The sequence below is a fragment of the Pezoporus flaviventris genome, unplaced genomic scaffold, assembly GCF_033815535.1.
Source record: "Pezoporus flaviventris isolate CSIRO_AGI_PZ_B2104156 unplaced genomic scaffold, CSIRO_AGI_Pfla_v1 ptg000006l, whole genome shotgun sequence".
In the NCBI taxonomy this organism is placed as follows: domain Eukaryota; kingdom Metazoa; phylum Chordata; class Aves; order Psittaciformes; family Psittacidae; genus Pezoporus; species Pezoporus flaviventris.
Window position 1 is genome coordinate 16,771,208 of NW_026892554.1, and position 19,827 is coordinate 16,791,034.

Genomic DNA, 19,827 nt, shown 5'->3' on the forward strand with positions numbered 1-19,827 from the left:
TATATTTACATACAGAAAAATTCTTGCCTTACACATTTTAGTAACCATGACTTCAGACTGATTCCTCCAACTCAGTTCTGTTTGTACTTCTTTGTTAATGCTGCTTTCCCAGGGAAAACCCCTTTCTTTCTATAAGCTAACTGCACCACTAAGACTATGAGCCTTGCCATCAGAATCTAAATTTCTACCAGGTGCAGCACCATCCCCAAACAATCACACAGTAATTTTTCCCCCCTTGGAGAAGCAAACACAACACATGTTTCTTCTCCACTCTTCAATGCATTTATCTGAAACACAATGTAAAATTGTGCAATCAGGCAAGTAGGTAACAGGTCACCCTGTGAGGATTTAACAGGAAAGCTAAAAACCAGGAACTTATGACTTGATATGGCACATTAAAATGGAAGCAAGTACAAAAAGGCACTAGAAACATGTGGCACCTAGACTTACCAAAGCTGTTTTAACTGAGAGTCCTCACACAGCACTCTTCAGTATCGACAGAGAAATTCTGGAAACGAACAAAATTCATTCACCAGCCTGTTTCATGACAGCACAGTGATGTTTAAACCACAGCCATAACTGCCAAGCACCTGAACTCCTCGCTATAGCATTCCTTTTTGCCATTTCATATACAACTAACTTTAGAGGCTTGTGGGCTGTTCTAAGTTTCTGCAAAAAGCATACCACAATAGAATCATAGAATAGTTAGGGTTGGAAAGGACCTTAAGATCATCAAGTTCCAACCCCCCTGCCATGGGCAGGGACACCTCACAATATGACGTAATGCAACTTCTCACAGTGTTCTGCAAGATTTTTATCTAAATATGATTGAATCATCCTCCTCTTATACTGCAATCTACTGCCACATCTTATCTTTTTATGTAAGCCTTTTTCCCCATGTTTCTCTCAAGCACATTCACTTTGGTACTTAGCCCAGGCAAACTGACAGCTGTGTCTATGACCAATACCATGTGTATCATATCACTGCATTTCATAATGTCCATTAGAATTTCTGGACAGCATCTAAGACAATTATTTGCTAAACTGGGTAAAGCTGATACCTCAACAAACAATCTCAGGTTTGAAATTGAGGAAGTAACTGCTGCTGTTTTCTAGAACCTGTGCAGAGTTCTAATTCCATCAACAGTCCTCAGTCCAGCTACAGATTCTGTGAGTTTGGCTCCTTGGTACATCTGGAGAAAGGAGGGAAAAAAATAAAACCTTTGTTTGTCTTAGAACACCCATCTTAGAAATGTTGAGTCATCACTGAAACTGTTAAGAAAAGCGCCCCTTTACAAACATGGTACCAAACACCAGGTTTGATTCAAACTACAAAGTAGTTCAGGACTACAACTTAGAGGATGTTATTTTGTTTTTCATGACACAAGGTGTATTTTAGCCACCCACAGTGGCTAAACCCTCTTTTTCTATTAAGTGATAGTCAGCCAGGATGTCTATGTAGGTATATGTAAGAGGTCCTGACGCCCCTCCTATATTCTTTCACTCCTTCAAGAGGACACTTTGTGGTAAATTATTTATAAACCATGGTCTCTGTCTTCACCCTCTGCTTCCAATGTAGAAACAGAGATTCTACTTTGATCAGTTATCCAAAGTCTTGTGCAGTAATTCTTCACCAAAGCTCAAAAAGCTCCAGGCCAGCAGAGAGCCTGCTGCAGCTGGGCTTCTACACTGCGGCACTACTGCTGCCACCCCCTTGACCTGCAAACTGGAGTGATCTGAACAGGTTAGGTCCTAACGTCATCTAGTAAAGTCTTTAGAAAGCATTACATGGGGCTGCATTCTAGAGGAAGTTTCCTTGTGTTACACGCTGGACAAGGAAGGGTAAGATGAAATACCTTCTTTCAAACAGACGTAGAAGATACACAACCACCTGCAGCGTCGATAAAGCCAAACAGCCACGCCACGGGGAGGGAGGAGACTTCCTTTTATTCGCCTGCTATTCAACTGCGGGTACGCCGAGATCGCCCTGCCACTGCTCACCACCACGCAGGAAGCAGGTACCGGGGTGACTCCGCCGCGCGAGTCACCCCGGCTACCTGCCTTCCCTGCGTGGTGGTCCGAGCAGTGGCAGGGCGATCTCGGGTCCCCGCAGTTGAATAGCAGGCGAATAAAAGGAAGTCTCCTCCTCCCCGTGGCGTGGCTTGCTCGACGCTGCGGTGCTGCTCGGGTCGCTGCTCCTGGCCGCCGCCCTGGCGCTGCGCGGCGCCACCCGGCCCTGCCCCGCCGGGCACCCGCGCTGCCGCCAGCGCCTGTACCGAGCGCTGGAGCTGTCCCCCGGCAGGAGGATCAACTGCTCGGGGGTGGTCCGCGGGGACGTGCGGGCCATCCAGGAGGCACAGCTCAGCAACCTGGAGGTCGCCAACAGAAGGGCTTCCCTGACGCCGGGGCAGTACCTGGACATGGCCAAGGACTGCAGTGCCTTCAAGGAGAGCCGGCGGTTCATCGAGTTCCCGCTGAGCCAGGAAGAGGAAGAGTTCCCCATCGCCTACTCCATGGTCATCCATGACAAAATCGAGATGTTCGAGCGGCTCCTGCGGTCCCTCTATGCCCCCCAGAACGTCTACTGCGTCCACATTGACAACAAGTCCCCAGCCGCCTTCCAGGAAGCCGTGCGGGCCATCGTAGCCTGCTTCCCCAACGTCTTTGTGGCGAGCCGCCTGGAAGACGTCGTCTATGCCTCCTGGTCGCGGCTGCAGGCCGACCTCAACTGCATGCAGGACCTGTTGCAGAGCCCCATGCCCTGGCACTACGTCCTCAACACCTGCGGCACCGATTTCCCCATCAAGACTAACGCCGAGATTGTGCGTGCCCTGAAGGTGCTGCAGGGGCGGAACAGCATGGAGTCGGAGAAGCCGTCGGCGCTCAAGCGGGAGCGCTGGCAGTACCACCACGAGGTGGGGCAGGTCATCTCGCGGACAGCCACCGAGAAACTGCCGCCGCCCCACGACTACCGCATGTTCACGGGCAACGCGTACGTCGTGGTCACCCGCGCCTTCGTGCAGCACATCTTCGAGGACCCCGCGGCGCAGCAGTTCCTCGAGTGGGCCAAGGACACCTACAGCCCTGACGAGCACGTCTGGGCCACGCTCAACCGTGTGCCCGGTGTGCCCGGCGCCATGCCGCCGAACGACAAGTTCCAGCTCTCGGACATGAACGCCCTGCCCCGCCTGGTCAAGTGGGAGTACCTGGAGGGGGACACCAGCAAGGGCGCTCCCTACCCGCCCTGCACCGGCCGACACCAGCGCGCCGTCTGTATCTACGGGGTGGGCGACCTGCCCTGGATGCTCCAGCAGCACCACCTCTTGGCCAACAAGTTCGACCCCTTGGTGGACGACGCCGCTATCCAGTGTCTGGAGGAGCACCTGCGGCACAGGGCCCTCTACGGCAGGGGGCTCTGAGGGGAGCCGCCTCACCCTCGCCAGCACCTGTCTCCTTCCGCAGGCGCGTCCAGCGGCGGAGCCTCAGGGGCCGCGCCGTAGGCGGGAGCGTCGCGTCGTGAGGCGAGAGGGGCGCGGGCGCGTCACCCGCGCTGGCGGAAGGGTCTCCTCACACGGCGGTCCCCCGAGGAGACGGGGAGCGGCCGAGCGCGGTAACTGACGGTCGGGACGGGACGGGACGGGCCGGGCGCCCAGGGACCCTGGACCGAGGGACAGGGGCCGCGCACCGAGCCGCACGGTGTCCTGTTCTCCTCACACAGCCTGCGGGCAGGCGGGGCCAGGGCACGGGCCGCGGAGACTCCGGGTCCCGCTACAACCGTAGCTGAAACTAAAATGGTAATTGGTTTTCTACACCGCACCTGCTGCACGGCTGAGCCAAACAGCTGGCAGCTGCTTTTGTACTGCCTTAAAGTCTAGTCTGCCAATACTATTAAAAATCCTTCAATAAACCAAAATACAGTAAATAGATGGTTCCTTGGCATTGTGTGTCCTGTCCTCCTCTGAGGAGAACGGGTTGTGTTCTAGGCAGAGCCATTAAACCGATTGAACATGCCTGCCCCGGTGTTACAGGTGCAGAAGCGGGGGGGGCAGAGAGATTGTGTAGGTTATGGTGTGCAAACCAACAGCTTTCCGTCATATTCCTCTTCCAAAGAAAGAGACTTTTGCTAGGCAGTTAGTAATGTAATTGCCATATCCAGTGGTGTGTCTGGCCTTTCAGATGAACAAACCAGTCATCCAATACATTGTTGTTTCTCAAAGTTTCTAGAAGCTGAAAGAAAGATTTGTGAACATCTGTATTTCACCTGCATGTATTTTTCCCACCTTCTCATATTAAAGCCAGGCACTTTCCATGGGTCCAAAAGGTTTTCACTACCTATTAATGCTGAGGGATTAATTCAGTCGTCTTTGTACTACCACCACCCACCCACCCCCCCCCTTTTGTCAGAAGACACCTTCATAAATTCAAGGTCTCTGGTGGGAAATTTGGAATATATAATGATTTATACAGAATAGCACCTGAAGCAATGCTGTAGCATGAGGCTACATTTAGGTGAAGTTACAACTGCAGTCACACAGATATTTAAAACAACTATTTAAATAGGATGAGAAGAGGAAGTAACTGATGTAAAAGGTGCGTTATTGCAAGGGTTTAGACATCGTAAACTTGGTTGGGAAATTCCAATTCTTAAAATATGGTGACTTCACAGCAAAAATAGGCAAAACCTCCAACTGCTGGCAAGAGAAGCTCCCAGGCATCACTTGAGCATTTGTTCATTCAAAAAGAGCAAATGAAGTAATAGGATTGCTGGTCCCAGTGGGAAGCTCTTCCGCACTTCTGTTAATGTAAATGTTTGTAAAGTGAACAGACGTTTGTTACAACAGAGATGGAAGCTTTATGCTAACCTGATAGCAACATAGAGAATTTAAAAATGGTTTCAGCAGCAAATTCAACATGAAATAGCAAATATCTCCATGTCCAGTACATTCTTTTAGAACAAACAAAACTCTGCTGACTCAGGGTAAGAATTCAAGTCTCCCAACATAGAAAGCTGCATCTAACCACTGCTGCCTAATCTGATTATGCCTGTTGGAGCTCTTTCATTTACTTTATATTAATACATATTAGCCCCAAATGGTAAACTACTGCCAGTGGTTCATTGGGGGACTGGAATACATTCAAGCTTCTGGACTAAATGAGGCAGAGCAGGGTCAGTGTGTTTCTGACTATGGCAGAGTAGTGTTTTTTTCCATTGGAAAATGGAGCAAAAAGGTACATGTTCATGCGGGGGGGGGGGGGGAGAAACCAAAAAAACACAAAACAAAACAAGAAATAACCCATACTCCTCTATTCCTATTGCAAGGAACTGCATCAAAAGCAAACTCATCCATGAAATGGATGTTGGCAATATCTAAATAATTTCCTTCTGATCACCTACAGAAAGCAGAAAGGTGTTTGGGGGGTGGAAAGAATCCCAGCCTGAAATAGTGAAACACTGTTGAAAAGAGGCACCTTATTATTTTACAAAAGCACCTGTAAAGAAAGACAGATACTTACAAATTACATACAGATGTGTTAACAGTTTTTGTTCCCTTCACTCTGTATGTTTAATTCTTCAGCTGTTTCTTCTCTCAGAAATACAAAGTATTGCTTGTACATACTATTTAAATAACAGTGTTTCTTCTGTTATTGACAGACACTGCCTGACCAAAAAGGTTACAATGGAGAGACAGACAAAAATACTTAGTTCTAGGGAAAACAAAGACACCCCTTCAAATCTGTTCCACCGTAAGTCTCTGGCAAAGCCAAAGTAAATTTTTTTTTTTTTTTAATGTTACATGTTGAAATCTATGCTCTTCCTGGTTAGACATTTATGCACTTTTGAAAGAGCTTGCCTATAGAACAGGAAGGTCTCAAGTGAAACCAGTGTAACAAAAAAAAAACAGCTTGGCAACACACTAGAGGGACAGCAGTTACCTAAGAACATAGCCTATGCGGCCTTCTCCATTCAGAGATCACCGATTTGTATGAAAACAAATTCTGGCATTATCTGGAGATGCAAACAATTTGTAAACTTCAACAATTTTGATTCAAAGAAAATTTTCAGTTTCTGTTGGTGCTGTTACCCACGATTTATCTCAGATTATTTGTTTCCAAAACCAAAGGTGTATCTTTGTGCAAGTTTATTTTCAATTCACCCTCTTCTTTTAGTAGTGACTTAGTTTCTTCTGAAAGAACAAACTCAGAAGGTGAACTAAGACAAAAAGTTTGTTACAAAGGAATACTCTCAGCAATTCCTCTTCCAAAGACATGAGGAATGTCAGGTTTATGAGTACAGTCACATGTCAAAGCAGCAATACAGAAAAGAAAAAAAAAAAAACAAAAACCTATGTTTCCTTACCATTTCAAATGACAACAAAAAAATGTCACTCGACTCTGAGAACATTGTATTCCAGAGATCTCAAAGCATCTTAGAACTAAGATAGTTAGCATCTCAGAAAACTGGCAACAGGGCACAAAGATAGGATGGAATTTGCCCAAGTTAGCTGCAGAACTGAAAAAAGAACAACCTTCAAATAAAGCAAGACAAGCTTTAGCCAAAAGTAGCACTGGCATATCACAATATAGGATCACCTCCAAACAATAGGTTAAACCCCATATAGGCTTAATCAGTAACATCTTGGGCTATCCAAAATGGAAATAGTCATATCAGAAACATTAGTGTTAAATTTATCCAGTGATAAAACTACTATGATTTAAAAAACAAACAAACAAAACCACAAAAACACACAACCACAATAAAACCTTTTTTTTTCCATTGAAAACTAGATAAAAAATCTACTTCTGACACCTTTGTCTACAACCAGTTGTTAACTAGCAACCTGAATTTTTTACAAGCTCCCAGTTGTTCAAGGAGGAAATATACTGCAAGTTGACATTTATCTTTCACAACATGCACAGGAGGAAGTTGAAACTATAATTCTGAAATCAAATAATTGCTTTTAAACTCACCTGGCTTTAATTTATATTTTATTTTCAAGTGGTTTTTCCTTTACTTTTACAAGAACAACCTAATGGGAGCTGAAACTGATATAATAGGTATTTAAATGTAGATGGGTCCATGAACAGCTCTTAACTCCAGATGGGAAGGTCTGTTTCCTGGCTGCTTTGCATTTCTTTCATACGTGATCATCTCTGAAGTCTCTAAAGGGATGAGTCAATTGAAATAAACTCAGAGGATAGCCGGGAATAAATTCTGAAAAACTAGAAGCAAACATGACCTATAGAGCAAAACATCAGTAAAGTACTTGCAGCCAAGAGTAAAATTGATTCAGGGAACAGGGTTAGGGGTGTTCTTCTCCTTCTGAATGCATCAGCACTAACCATGAAACATTAACTAGACTCTCAGTGAACTATTTTCCACTTCCTTGAAGGGCGCAGGCTCTTTTAGCAGAAGGCAAAAATCAAAATATTAATAGATTTGTGACTTAAAACCTATTAAGCCGCAAGAACTTATTTATACAGTAAATTTATCTTTCAGCAAAGCTATTTTCCTAAGATCACCCTTTAAGTTACAGTGAAGAAAAAGTCCACATCTGTCAGTACAGCTTAATAAAGTTAAAATGCTTTTTATCATGTTCCTGCTCCCTGCCCCTGGAACATCTGGAGTACAGGAAAGCAAAACCAAGTCACTAACACCTTGACTGATACACTATCCTCTAAGCTGCTGAGATCCTTAGTATCTGTGTTTCGAGTAACTCTCATCTACCTCATGGTACCTAGTCATTGTGTAAAAGTACATAATGATCCTGATTAAACTTGTCTTCTGGGAATTCATCTCAAGTCCTTCCTGCTCCACACTTTCCTTTAATTTGTGTCTCTCTGATAACATTTAAAGTCAGGTGTTGACATCCCTGAATGAGCAAACAGCTTGCTTCAGATAACATCTGGTTTTGCACACTTGTGGAATTCACAGAACCCTTTTTCTCAGAAGCCATGTTTAAACACAGGCAGTCACTCACAGCCACCTCTGTACTGGTGTTTATTTCCTTTTCTTCACCTTCTTCTAGCCAATTTACTTTCTAAATAGAAGCATCCACTCTAGCTTAAGTTCAAGGTGCAAAGGTATCTTTTACGTTCTGCTACTGATGGGTGGAAGTAACTGGGACCTTTCTGAAGAAAAAAAACCAACAAAAATCCCCAAATGAATGAGTCAGTCCATACCACTACAGGCAAGGAAGGACCAAACAGGCAGCATCAAGTATGCTGATGCTGTAAACAAGCAAGATGATTTGTCTTCCACTGGATATTAAAATAGCTTAGTATAATAAAAGTGCAGTTAACACTTTTAGGTGTAAGTAAATTCAACATCTCTTCCAAAACCACCAAGCACATTAAACATATGAATGTGGAGGGATTAGCTGAAATTCAAACACAAAAAATAGCAAGTGGCAAGAAAATTATGGAAAGCAAAGCAATAAAAAGCAGGAAGAATAATGGCACCAGATCCCCTTACCTTCTCTTTGCTCCCTTCTCCTTCGATGAACTGAAACAGCCTTCATAGAAGTAGCAGATCTGGGGCTGGGACAAACACCATCCAAAAAATGTGGTTAAAACCAAAAAGAATGTGACACTTGCTACCAAGCTAGTGTCAAAGCTTCTGTTAAACAGCTCTTGAGGCTTGCAGGAATTAATTCCTCCAGAAGCACAGGCGAGCTTTTCTCCTGCAGTGAGCAGTCTTCATCCCATAAAGCAGATTTTCTCCAAGGCATCATTGGAGCAATTCAAGACATCAGAAAGGTTATTCCCAAGAATTATTTGCACCTCACTATGCCTCAAGAGCTGTTTTCTAAAGAGATGGCAAAGTTAACACTTGGAAATAAAATATAAATTAAAGCCAGGTGAGTTTAAAAGCAATTTTGCTGAATAGAGAGCATTGATCACAAAAGTGCAAGTATTCTTTACGTACCCAGGTAAACTCAGTAGTCTGTCTGCATCCAACTTTGAATTCCATGTCCTTAGAAACATTCCACATATGCAAAAATACCAGATACCTGCATTGCCTAACACTGTACAGACAAGGAGATGGAAGATGTGTATGTAAGCTCATTTTAGAAACAGTAAGTCAAACTCATAAGAAAGTATTTCGTAAATTAAATACAGAGCACACGGAAAACAAGGATGTTTATAAGTTGGATGTTTTAAGTTGGGGCTGTTCAGCCTGGAGAAGAGAAGGCTGCATGGAGACCTCATAGCAGCCTTCCAGTACCTGAAGGGGGCCTATAAGGATGCTGGGGAGGGACTCTTCATTAGGGACTGTAGTGAAAGGACAAGAGGTAATGGGTTAAATCTTAAACTGGAGAAGTTTAGATTGGATATAAGGAAGAAATTCTTTACTGTTAGGGTGGTGAGGCACTGGAATGGGTTGCCCAGGGAAGTTGTGAATGTTCCATCCCTTGCAGCATTCAAGGGCAGGCTGGACAGCCTTGGGTGACGTGGTTTAGTGTGAGGTGTCCCTGCCCATGGCAGGGGGGTTGGAACTATATGATCTTAAGGTCCTTTCCAACCCTAACTATTCTATTCTATGATTCTAAGGATTGTGCCATGAGTGGAAAACTAGTCTGCAGAACAACAGCTTAATGCATTTGGCATAACCAAACAGAGCTAGCCTATAAACTAAAACTTTAATCTGTGATACTAAAACATTAACCAGCTATGAAATAAAGCTTCTAATACGACCAATCATTAGCCAGGCAGAGCAATACAAGAAGTTCAGGGTACATGAACCTTCTTGTCTGCCTTTTCTTCAGTTGCTGTTTGTGTTTGATAACTTTTCTTGTTTTGTGTGAAAGGCTTTCTCAGACTTTCAACTTGAGAGGAAGGGAATGTCTACATTACAGAAGCATGTCTTATATCCACTTTTTCTTACTCATGTTATTTCACCTAAAACATTCCCTTACTCTCCATTTATGCACGGTCTCTAGCCTTCCACACAGACTAAATCACACAGGTTCCCCCGGCACACAGTCCCTTCACAATCACTGTGGCCAGGAACAGATTGTTTCCTATCCCCAGCCATTCGAGTTGCTGTGTATTTCTTCTAAGACTACATTACTATTAGCAAAAGGAAAAGTCTTAGAATAGTTCAGAAGCATCCATAATATTTTATTTCATATATTAATATATTTTTAATATATGTCATCTGTGTCACTTTTTGCCACTCACTTAACTAAGGATGAAAAACAAGCTGATCATCAGTGTCACTTAAGCATTTGCAGTTTCAGTACAGTAAGACTCCAGTACAGAGCATTTACATCCATTTCAGAATGTCCATCTCATTTTCAAATGCTTCCTTTCAAGGCAAGGCAATAGTCAAATCTGTTTTCACACTGAATAGGAACCACATAAGTAGGGTATACAATTCAATGTTATGGTTATGCATCAGCACAGGGAGTATCCCATCACCTCCTTCCAAAGGACCGCATCTAGAGCTTCAATGAGACCACTGCTTTTTTTTTTTAAGCAAGTCAGTAAAGTTGTCCCAAATTATGAACATAATCATTTCTGGTTCCTGCTCACATTGGTCTGAATTTCACCAACTACTAAGTAGGAGACATCTTTGTCAACAAAATCATTCTTCCTTTAATTTGTATTTTTTCTTAGTGTGTGTGTATATATATATATATATATTCATTACCTTATTTTCTTTTTCAGTTAACAGCTAAGGCAGCACTAAGGCTGGGAGCGCTGAAGTAGTAGTAGGCGACTGCTGAAACACAGAAGTCTGATAGAGAAGTACAAACGAAACGTTAACATAAATCTATTCCACACAATAACCTTACATCATCAGTACAATTGTGCTACTCTATTAAATTTGCTTTTAATGGAAAAATGCTATAATAAATATGCTAATGCAAACTTAATTGGAACAAAATAAGATATATAATCATTTACACTGGGAGGGAGTCCAAAGGCTACAGACAACTGGAGATTGAGAAGTTTCTGTCCAGAGAGAGGAAGAAACAGCAGAGTTGGAGCCAGAACAAACTTTTATACTTGCAAGGGCTGCAATTCAGCTTACCACATAATTATTAGAGAACAAAAAGTGTGTAAACATAGAAGGTTGAGTCTGATGTAGAAAAAGAGAAAACCACAGATATACATTTACATCCTTTAAGATAACAGCCTCCACAGATAGGTCGTGTGCTGTTCAAATGAGAGCAACTCTGTTGTTCTGGTTTCAAAAATGGTTACTTACCAACCTGCAGTTTGTAGTGAGGGACATTTGGCATAGATATAAGACCAAAAAAAATTCATGGTAAACACAATACTTAGAACAGTCTTGCAAGCAAGTTTGTGAACTCCTTTCTCACTTGAAGTGAGAGAAGCGGAAGATAACCAAACATGATATATATAGTTTCATGTCCAAACGTAGGATTTAGAGAACTGTAACATGTCAGTCTGGAAAGGCATTAGGAGAGACACTAAAACTTTATTACTTTAATTATTTGACTGGGCCACTGACATGTAGAGGAAAGTTTAATTTCATTAATTCAGATGTAAAATTATGCTCCATTTTCATCACAAACTAAAGATTTAGACTGATCTGAAAACAGTTACCCCTTGACTTTTCTTCTGTATGGTTTCCAGTTTCTAGTGGTCTTTGAGTAGCCTAGTGTCAAAAATAAATGGAATTTGACAGTACTGAAGCAACAGGCATTCCTATGACCGCACTGGAACAGTCCCGGTCAGCCAAACAAGCTGTCAGTATATTATATTCATACTTCTAGTGAAGAAACTATTTTCAGGGTTTCTTGATTGGAGTTATTTAATGTGTAAGTCTAAAAAGAACAAAGTTATCTATTTGATATCTAAAAATTCATAACTCGGCTCCTTCCCTGAAATCCTGTTGGCCAGGTGTCCCACTAAATGTATTCCACATAAATTAAAAATTAGAAAAACAATAAACCAAGCAACACTACATTTGTTGAGGATCTAAAACAATCTTAGGAGACTCAGTTTCATTACTTCAATTTGATTAGCTGAGCAATAACTTTAATACTTGGGTTACTGTATTATTACTATTAGCTGAGAATACCAAATGGGCAAATTTATAGATAGAAAGATGCAGTAACAAACAGACAAATATACTGGCCAGCATCAGTTGCTTTTGTTGATCTCCTCCTCCATCCCGAAACAGCCATTTCCTGCAATACTTACCAGTGAAACCGCACTCAGAACCCTGTAAGTGGATGACCTCTGCATTAGCAACATGACTCTAAACACACTTAGACAATATTGAGAAAATTTAACAAATATATTAATGATTGGCTTTAGACAGTTTTCCAATGATCACTCATTCGCAAGTTTTTTAAATAAAAATTTATTACAGAAATTACTTTGAACAAAAAAAGAAACCCAAACCAAACCAACAGTATCTGTTCTAATTTAAGAAAACCCCAAAAGTAATATTGTATTCATGCCCTATAGGGTGAACTGAAGAAATGCTACAGGTATTTCTTTTGCCGTCATTCTGAGACTTCCTAGCATGGACTAACTCACATCTGCATCACAAGAATTAAGAATGAACAGTCTCTCTCCATGCTTCTCTCCAGAAAGAGCTGCATATTGAAGTGTTGCAGACAAATTCCAGTCCTGTTCATTCTGCAGTATTGGAACCAGTGTCTAGGAAAGAAAAACCAAAGGGTAAGTAATACATACATCCACTACAGTTGAGTATAATTTAAAGAGAATACTCACTCTCTTATACCTTCCCCAAGCATTTCAGGACATGTTCTGTACCTACCCTACTGCTATTGATGTGGTGGACATGCTGCCTGAGCTCTTTCAGTTAGCAACATTCAGTTAGCCACCACAAAACTTCAAGGTTGTGCACACACATCATTTGCTATTAAGGCATTAAAAATACAATAAGCTCTACTCTGACTTGCAGCGATACACAAACAATTTTACTGTGGAAGGCCACAAGCACATCTGGCTAAATCACACAGCCTATGAAAGAGAAAGGGGTTTGCACATCCAGTAGCATAAGCTCCTATGGAGTGTGGGTTATAGTTCATTACACATCTTGAAATAGATGCAGGAATGAGCATGATCTTCATAAAATAACTCAGCAATTCTCTGTTCTGAATTTTTGTCAGAAGCACCAATTAACACCAGTGCAACTGCTGGTATTACTATCATCACTGCTTTCTTGTTCTTAGAGCTATGGGAAAAATACATGACACATATGGAGAAAGACAAGTCAGTGTTTATGATGTGTCTTAGCAAGTCAGCTGCTTGTGGGGAAAAACGGCTGTAATGTTAACAGCAACTTTAAATCACCCCATTCTTTAAATCTGATTTGCATCCTTTATCAAGAGTGAAAACTGTTAGTACTTGCAAAGTAAGGTTTCTTCTACTAGCTATAATAGGCACACAAAAAATAAACAGAGTAAGATTATATGCTTGGCTAATACCAAAAGTTGAGCAAACAATAAATTCTGTCAATTCTTTAAAACTATGACTTGTAGTCACGCCAGTACCAGGAAGTCATGAGGAATCTGTTTCAGAGGGCTAGAGTATATTTATAAAGCCCTTTCCATTCTCAGTTCTTCCTTTTCACATCGCTGCCCAGTGGTGAAACAGGTGACACCATTTCCTACATCTTTAGCGATACTCTGCCACAGGGATGGTTTTAAAAGTTGTAAACCAACCTGCCACAAAAGTCATTACATTACTTCTTCTGGTAAGGAATTTCAAGGAACACTGACAAAGGTAATCCAGCCAAGCAGATATGGGACATAAACTCCCATAAGCAGTGTACATACAGTGGATCTGTTGAGCAGTATATTTTAGTATTATTTGCAAATGCTGGCATAAACTTGTCATGTCCTCTATGATCAAATCCAGCAGACAACTGCTTAGTTTTCTCTGACAAGTGGTTGCTCAGACTGAAGAGGCTTTCCTTGAATTCAATAAAACATGGTGCTTTTCTCACAACCAGGTTAATACAAGAAAAATCTCCCTACAGAAATTCAATGAAGATTACTTAGAATCATAAAATCATAGAATAGTTAGGGTTGGAAAAGACCTTAAGATCATATAGTTCCAACCCCTCTGCCATGGGCAGGGACACCTCACACTAAACCATATCACCCAAGGCCTCGTCCAACCTGGCCTTGAACACTGCCAGGGATGGAGCATTCACAACTTCCCTGGGCAACCTATTCCAGTGCCTCACCACCCTAACAGGAAAGAATTTCCTCCTTATATCCAATCTAAACTTCCCCTGTTTAAGTTTTAACCCGTTACCCCTTGTCCTATCACCACAGTCCCTAATGAAGAGTCCCTCCCCAGCATCCCTACAGGCCCCCTTCAGATACTGGAAGGCTGCTATAACTTTCCAATTTTTCCAGTAGTTCATGCTTCCCAACACCAGGTCTGCAGCAGTCTCTTAACACGTTCCCGTTTCAGTGCCTATGAGTCAAGGAGCATTTAGCTTGATTTTCTTGCATTTATCATATGTAGAAGGGAGTGCATAGCACTACTTTTGTCTGAATAATACAATCAACCTAGCTTTAATGAAACATTTGGTCAAAGCTTTCTATAAATGATCAAGTCTTGTGTGTCAGTTTATTTATATCATATTCCATACTTACTTTTTCCATCACATGCTACAATTTTCACTTTATCCACTTTTACAAGTTCAGTGACCTCCCTAAATTCAACGTCATTCAGTACAAATGTCCATACGTTGTCACAGAACCTGTATGTATTCAGAGACCCCTTTAAAGAGACAAGAGACATTTTCTGTAGGCTGCATTCCAAAAGTAACAGGAAATATGATGTTTACTGAACCACATCCCTTCTACCATTAGGCTTGCCATAAAGCCAACAATGAACACGAATGCATGCAAACTCAGTAAGCAGTAATTCTGAGTAGAACTGCCCTCCAGTGGCTGAAATTCTCAAGACCATTATGGTCTTGAAATTCTCAAGACCATTCCAAGACCATTACGGTTTATCCTAGGAGAAGCTTCACACGTATGTTAAAGAGTTTTCTAACTTTTCTAATGTGTGTAAAGGATCAGAATCAGACACAATTTCTTAAAACACTGGCCATAAAAAGAATCAGTTACAGCAGCAATTGTAACAAGATGGGAATTCTGCAATTTTCAAATAAAACCAGTTTAAAAAAATCATGACAGAACTGACCCATGTGACATAAGGGGGTTACAAAAAAGTAGTTATGCTCTTTTTAACATATTTGTGTGGTTTAAATATCTAAAAATCTTAAGAGCTCACTTCATTAATGTATTCTGCATCAACTGCTGAGGACATAATTTAACAACTGGTTTGGGATTTTTCTTTAAAATTACAATCAAATTGACATTTTACAATGTGCTGGCTATCTGGCATTCATTAGGGTGGCTGGCTGAGAAAAACAAACTTTATTTTTCCTGATACCTACAGAAAATAGCTACAAAATGACCATTGTCTTGTACAAGGGCAGATGTACACCTCTGTAGTCTCTCTGCATTACAGATGTGGCTGAAAATCTGGCCTCATCTCACTTCTGCTAGGTCTAAGAGAAGCAAGTCTCCCTTCCCACCTGCAAGACACTAAGAATGGCAGTGCTACTCATCAAAGCACTTCCCTCTTCCCCTGTTTTCATCCACCCACCAAATCTCTCCATAGCCTTTGCATTCATTTGAAAGATCAAATGCACAGTAAGAGAATAACAAGCCTCACAACTGCATACAGAATAAACCTGTCAGCATTCACTATTTCAGAGTCAAGACAGACCTGAACTTTCGCTTGGAGCGCTCAGCTTTTAACGGCATTCTGCACCAAAGCTTGGTTACTCCACCCCATGAAGAACTTATATATAGCGTTACCTTACCCTGAAGTTGACCCTGTTCCTGACGCGCTGTGCCAGTGCCGAGTTGATAGCTTTATCAAACTGAAGTAGCACCTGAAGGGCCAGCTGAGGGGTGATCTGCTGGGACTGAAGTTGTTATAAAAACAGGTTAGCGTTACTTCAAAGTAAACTCAAAAAAGCTGTAAAAATTCAAAACAAAGTTCCCAGGCAGCAGACTGTGAGGCTGGTGAGGCACTGGAATGGGTTGCCCAAGGATGCCGGGAATGCTCCATCCCTGGCAGCGTTCAAGGCCAGGCTGGAGGCTTGGGTGACATGGTTTAGTGCGAGGTGTCCCTGCCCATGGCAGAGGGGTTGGAACTGGATGATCTTAAGGCCCTTTCCAGCCCTAACTATTCTATGATTCTATGATCTCCAGAAGGATAATCAACACAAGAATAATTTTACTGCCTTTTCCCTGTTTTAAATCTGAGAAAAGGAATTAGGTGTCAATGTGATTTTTGTGCTACACAAAGAATTCATCTGGTAAATATCAACTGAAACCAACCAGAGGTGCAGAACATCAGTCACAGTGTTCCGGATTAACCTGATGTTTGTTCACTGGGCATCACAAGAGGAGGTTACGCATCCTACGGAAAACATTTTCCTTCATATAGGATGTCAAAAAAAAGGAATTATCAGGACAACTGAGTAGCAAAGGCTTTTGATTTCATTCAGGTTTTCCAGCCGTTGGCTGTACTGTACCCAATACCAGCCACAAAGCTGCTTGAGTAACAAGCCTCTCTATTAAGCTGACTGCATACCCGGGCCCCACACATACCTGTATGAGCTCATCCAGGCTCTCCTGCAGACTGTTCCCCAGCGTGGTGTTCCTGTACAGCTGATAGGCCATGGCTTACTGGGGCGGGACAGGACAGGCACCCTCCTCACCATCCACTGCTCTTGTGCGCTCGCTGTCGTTTAAAACAAAACAATACTACTAAAAAAAAACCTCTAAAGACACTAGAGACCTAATTGTACATTGCACGGTGAGAGCAAGCAGCACTGACAGATCGCTCCGCAAGCCCCCGCTAACAATACGGGAGGTCAGAGCACAAAGCACCAACAACGAGCAGACCAGCAATGCGGCACACGGAGGGAGGCAACCTTGTCCCTGCCGGGCCGACACCGACAGGCCTCTGCACCCACACGGACAGGCTGACACTGCCCGCCGTCCCTTCCCTCGGTCTCCGAACAGCTCCTCGCCCCCCACGGCGCGCCCGGGAAACCTCACGGGAACTCGGGGCCAGCACTGGGCACCGACCGAGCCTGGGCCGGCTGCCACAGCCGGGCCCCAGACCGTACCCCCACCCCTACCCCCCCACCGAACCCGGCGGATGGCGCCGGCCGCCGCACAGCAGCCACGGGCAGCGCCGCAGGACGGGGGCTCCTGCTCGGGGCAGCCCCTGGGCGGCCGCAGCCTCACCCGCTCCGAGCAGCCGAAGAGCATCCGCGCCTCCGCCGGCCCGTCACCCGGAAGCGGAACGGCGAGGTCGGGACCCAGACTCAACCCGTCCCCGGAAGCAGCGGCGGGAACCGGGCCTCACTGAGCCCATTGAACGCCGAGATCGTGCGCTGCAGGTGAGGGTGAACAGCTTACACTTACAGCTCAGTGTCTGCAGCTCCGGGGTGAGGCTCCTTCTACCTCCTCAGTGACTGAACCCCCTCCCATTCTCCTCTGCCAGGATAGCCGAGCCCGTTACAGCTGCCGAACACCTTCGAAATACTCAACTCCAAGATGCTTCAGTTCCACCGCAGTAGTGAACTAGCACCGACAGTGCTCTGGGAACCGAAGTCAAATGTGAAGAGGTGGGAGGTGGTGCCGTATGCAGTCACGGAAAGACACTCTTATTACCAATGTATGACTAAGCAGCAAAATGAAACATTGAAAAGGTAGTTCTCGCATATAGGATTTATTTTGTTTCCTAATTCAAAAATTTCCGGTAAGTATTAACAGCTAGCACATTTAGAGATACGTTCATCATGTTACACTGGGACACCCAGGAACACAAACAAGCTCATTTTAAAAGAAAGGATCATGGCATTCTTGAGAGGTAGGTGAAGAGTCTTGAATTGACATAGTTTGATATTGAAGGGCAAAGGAAAATAGTTATATCTGTGAAGAACAGGTTAAGCCAGTTGTGTCATCTGTGATTCACAACCCATGTTTTTGCATGACTACTGCAACTTCAGGTTGTTCAACACTGCACATTGCCTGTATCACACACTGGACTTTACCAACACCGATAGACAATGTCCTAACCCTTCCATCTACCATTCTATTGGCAGAGCACCCTATATCACTGCTCAGGCTTTCTAAGTAGATGACTTTGTTCAGATGTCTAAAACACAGCAGGCCTGCAGAGCCAGAGGGGAAGTAAGCATCTGTTTCATTTTGTAATTATTAACTTGGAATTCCATGTCAGAAATATTAGCTGGCAGCTTAGCAAGCTATAGTAAAGAACATGGTAAAATCAGAACTTGACTTTCTGAAAACACTACAGTAGCTTCTCCTCAGATCATTTTCAATACTAAAACAAAAACCAATCGGTATGTTTAAATCAGTGACCCTGGCAGTCCAAACTGCAAAATAAGAAAAATAAATTTAGTTGATCAAAGAATGGCTTTAACTTCCCTGATCTCAGTCATGCTTGAAGAGTGAAAACCTGTAACACAACTGTACCCTCTTCACTCCAAATGCCCTTTTTTCCTGTTAGTTGGATACAGGAAGTGAGATATGGATAAGGAACTTAAGAGTTTTGGTGCTAGGAAAGCTGCAAGATCTGTTTTCCAGATTACTTAAATACTACTTACATGTTAGAGTAAACCCAGGTATCCTTAAAAAGTATAATTAAAGCACTGGTTTCATGCATCCACAACAAAAAGCCCTCTAGAGAATGACCTGCATCCACAAGGACTAAGTAGGAATTTTCACCAAAATCTTTGTAAGACTGGTTAAAAAAAAGCATGAAACCTATCATCCCTCTCCCCTCTGTTCTTTGTATGAGACTCTTCTGAGAATGACTGGAATGACTTGAGCATTAAACTCCTCTCCAAAGACAACAGCTTTTGACAAGAGATGCATTTAAGCCACCTTTCTACATAATAAATACTGTATAAATCCCTAGGATATACAAATATTTGACAGTGGAAGAAATATACTTTTCACCAAGAAAATTCTTTGTGACAGATTTAGTTTAGGAAGTGCCCATTCACCATCTGCTCCCATTACTTTGGGTTACCTACGGATATTCGAGCAGATGACATCAGTGAAGCTGACACAGGAGTAGGCACCAATGCCACACTGTCCTCCCTGTGACACACTGAGATAATTTCATAGAAGATTCCATTATCGCCAACATGTAATTAATTTTGAAATCTGACACGAATGAACAGTTGAAGGTTTTAAGCTGTCAAAGTGTACAATGCAAAAACCTTGCTGAAACATGCTGACAAGAACAGGCTGTGTACTAACTGCAATACAGAACAGAACTGCTGTTTCTTAGCATAAAGCCCCTCACAGCAAGCAGTACTATTCTTCACTTGTTCACTGAAAATAAGGAAAAAAAAAAAGCTAAGCTGCATAGTTATGAACATTACATATTATTCTAACTAGTTCTAAGCTTTTTTGGAAACACAATTCACCATTTTCACATTCCAGAACCTCAAAGACTTCAATCTGCTTCAGCACTAAACCCTTACACATCCCTCTCCATTACTTCCCCACCGATCATGGCTTTGCCATTCTGCACATACCGTCAAGAACATCCAAGCAATTGAGAGCCAATTCATATCCTGTTTTAATGACACCTTCTCCAAAGTATCTTTGCCACTTCTGAAGATTTATCCCATTGTAGAAATCAGTCTTCAAAATTGTCACATCCATGCACAGGGAGGCCACTGCCCCAAACGTCTGTTTCAGCTGTGCACAGTAGTAACGAAAGAGAACT

At 42.9% G+C, this 19,827-nt stretch overlaps 2 protein-coding genes and 1 long non-coding RNA gene across 4 annotated transcripts; 1 reads left to right on the forward strand and 2 right to left on the reverse strand.

The window, feature by feature from the left end:
• The first annotated feature begins 2,180 nt into the window (after positions 1–2,180).
• Positions 2,181–3,525, forward strand: GCNT3 (glucosaminyl (N-acetyl) transferase 3, mucin type). The gene has a single exon (XM_061447154.1). It carries the CDS (start codon positions 2,421–2,423, stop codon positions 3,417–3,419), a length of 999 nt encoding a protein of 332 aa, XP_061303138.1. The 5' UTR covers positions 2,181–2,420; the 3' UTR covers positions 3,420–3,525.
• Positions 3,526–7,982: 4,457 nt separating this feature from the next.
• On the reverse strand, positions 7,983–8,823 carry LOC133265692 (uncharacterized). The gene is made up of 2 exons (XR_009742083.1): positions 8,474–8,823; positions 7,983–8,130 (listed from the first exon to the last, which is right to left on the reverse strand). It is a non-coding gene; the product is annotated as an uncharacterized LOC133265692 (long non-coding RNA).
• A 3,499-nt stretch (positions 8,824–12,322) lies between these two features.
• Positions 12,323–17,407, reverse strand: GTF2A2 (general transcription factor IIA subunit 2). 2 transcript variants are annotated; one of them, XM_061447124.1, is made up of 5 exons: positions 17,304–17,407; positions 16,659–16,791; positions 15,863–15,967; positions 14,619–14,745; positions 12,323–12,642 (listed from the first exon to the last, which is right to left on the reverse strand). In XM_061447124.1, exons 2-5 carry the CDS (start codon positions 16,728–16,730, stop codon positions 12,617–12,619), a joined length of 330 nt encoding a protein of 109 aa, XP_061303108.1. In that variant the 5' UTR covers positions 16,731–16,791; positions 17,304–17,407; the 3' UTR covers positions 12,323–12,616. The 2 variants fall into 2 exon arrangements, with proteins under 2 accessions (XP_061303108.1, XP_061303109.1); XM_061447125.1 differs by lacking the exon at positions 17,304–17,407 and adding an exon at positions 17,208–17,232.
• Positions 17,408–19,827: the final 2,420 nt, after the last annotated feature.